We start from the raw sequence: 2,058 nt of genomic DNA on the forward strand, positions 1-2,058 counted from the left end.
GGGGCATGCATGCAGAAAGGGGAGGGAGGGTGGGATCGGGAGGGGAGGTGGGAGGGGCTTATGGGGGGATACAAAATGAATAAAGTGTAATTAATAAAAAATTAAAAAAAAACAAAAACAACAACAAAAAAGAATATTTAATAAATGGCCTCCTGGCACTACAGTCCTTCTAATCTCAGGACTTCCTGACTGGTAAAATTGGCACATGATGATTCTTTTAGGGAGAGACATATGACTCTTTATTTTTGCTTCCCTATTTCAGATGCCCTTAATGAAGCCTGTGTACATAGGACTCCAAAACCCCGGAGACTGAGGAACGGATAAGCAAACAGAGAAAATATTACAGAGGCTTAAAAATGTTAGCATCTTCCCAGGGAATAATATTCCAGGACTAATAACCAGATTACTGCCACCACCAGTTTCAAAGTATTGGATAGTTGAAATCTACTGCCTTGATAATAATCACAACCACTTCCTTTTATTGTAATATTTGTATATTATTATATAGAGAATTTCTATTCAAACTGTATTGTTAACTACATATGTACCTGCTTATTTACATTTTCAGCAATGTTTTGGCTTGTTCTGCTCACATCCTTGTGAAACTAATGATTTACTTTGTGGCTCTCAGCTTCTAATTCATAAGTATTTTAGCACATTTCTTCGAAAGGGAAATTGTTTCCTGAAATAAATTTACATTCTGATTTATATGTTATACTTTTATTTAAATATTTCTAACTCTTCAAATCTTATATCACGAAAACATAACCTTATGACAATTTTCCTGTAAGTGATAAAAAATATGTTACAAAAGTAGCAGTCCATGTATCAGTGATGTAGGCCATCTGCAATGTGCCCATGGTACTTCAGCATGTTCACATCCTCCTCCATTTCTTCAGGAGAGTTTCTTTGACCTCCTTGTTACGAAGGGTGTAGATGAAGGGGTTTAGAACTGGGGTCACCACTGTATTGAGGACATGTACAGCTTTTGTCAGATCCAAATCATCTTTGATGGAAGTTCGAACATGGAGGAAAATCGTAGACCCATACCAAATGAGCACCACCGTGAGGTGGGAGGAACAGGTGGAGAAAGCTTTCCTCCGGCCACTGGCAGAGGGGATCCTCAGAATAGTGCTGATGATGCAGACATAAGAGATCAAAGTGATGAGGAAGGAGCTCAGGATAACCACAAAGGCAATCACAAACGCCACTGTTTCCACTGCCTCCGTACTGGTACAGGCTAGGGCAATCCAGGGTGCAATGTCACAGAAGAAATGATTGATGGCATGGGGGCCACAGAAAGACAAGGTGCTGATGAGGGCTGCTGGCACAGAAATGGCCAGAAAACCACAAATCCAGGAGATAAGAGCCAGCTGTGCTGAAAACAGGCTGTTCATGACAGCCTGGTAGTGCAGAGGAGAACAGATTGCAAGGTAGCGGTCATAAGCCATGGCTGCCAAGAGGAAGTATTCTGTGCAGCCTAATGAGAAAACCATGTACATCTGCAAAAGACACCCTGAGAATGATATGGTCTGACTCCTACCCACCAGGATGGCCAGGGCTTTGGGGACAGCGGCTGTGGTGTACCAGATCTCCAAGAACGACAGGTTGCTCAGGAAGAAGTACATAGGGGTATGCAACCGGTGAGAAGTACTGACTAATATCAAGATTGTGACATTGCCACCAATGGTGAGGAGGTACATCACCAGGAAAAGCATGAAAAGAGAAAGCTGAATGTTCTGAGACCCAGGGAAGCCCAGCAGAAGAAAGTCTCTGGCTACAGTCCCATTCTCTGTGATCATTGTGCTGAGTTTCATACTAGAAACAGACTTTCCTCACTGAGGCCTTTGTCCTAGTAGCACAGTCCTAGAAAGATGAAAAGAAGTGTATTTATTTGGACCAGGAAACATGTCGTCAGAGTCAACTAATGCAAGACAGTAATGTGCAAGGGTTTCCTGAATATTCACTTATTAAGTTCATGATGACACCTCTGTTATACATTGTATTTGTGGTTATCCCAAGTTACAAGACTTAAATCTTGCCTCTGATTGCCTCATC

General features: G+C 41.8%; 1 protein-coding gene across 1 annotated transcript; it reads right to left on the reverse strand.

Annotated features, from left to right (window-relative positions):
• Window positions 1–875: 875 nt before the first annotated feature.
• On the reverse strand, window positions 876–1,802 carry LOC129688758 (olfactory receptor 6F1). Its single transcript, XM_055623717.1, has one exon. It carries the CDS (start codon window positions 1,800–1,802, stop codon window positions 876–878), a length of 927 nt encoding a protein of 308 aa, XP_055479692.1.
• Between the last annotated feature and the right edge of the window lie 256 nt (window positions 1,803–2,058).

Source organism: Psammomys obesus, unplaced genomic scaffold (assembly GCF_907164565.1).
Source record: "Psammomys obesus unplaced genomic scaffold, mPsaObe1.curated_primary_1811, whole genome shotgun sequence".
Classification (NCBI taxonomy): Eukaryota; Metazoa; Chordata; class Mammalia; order Rodentia; family Muridae; genus Psammomys; species Psammomys obesus.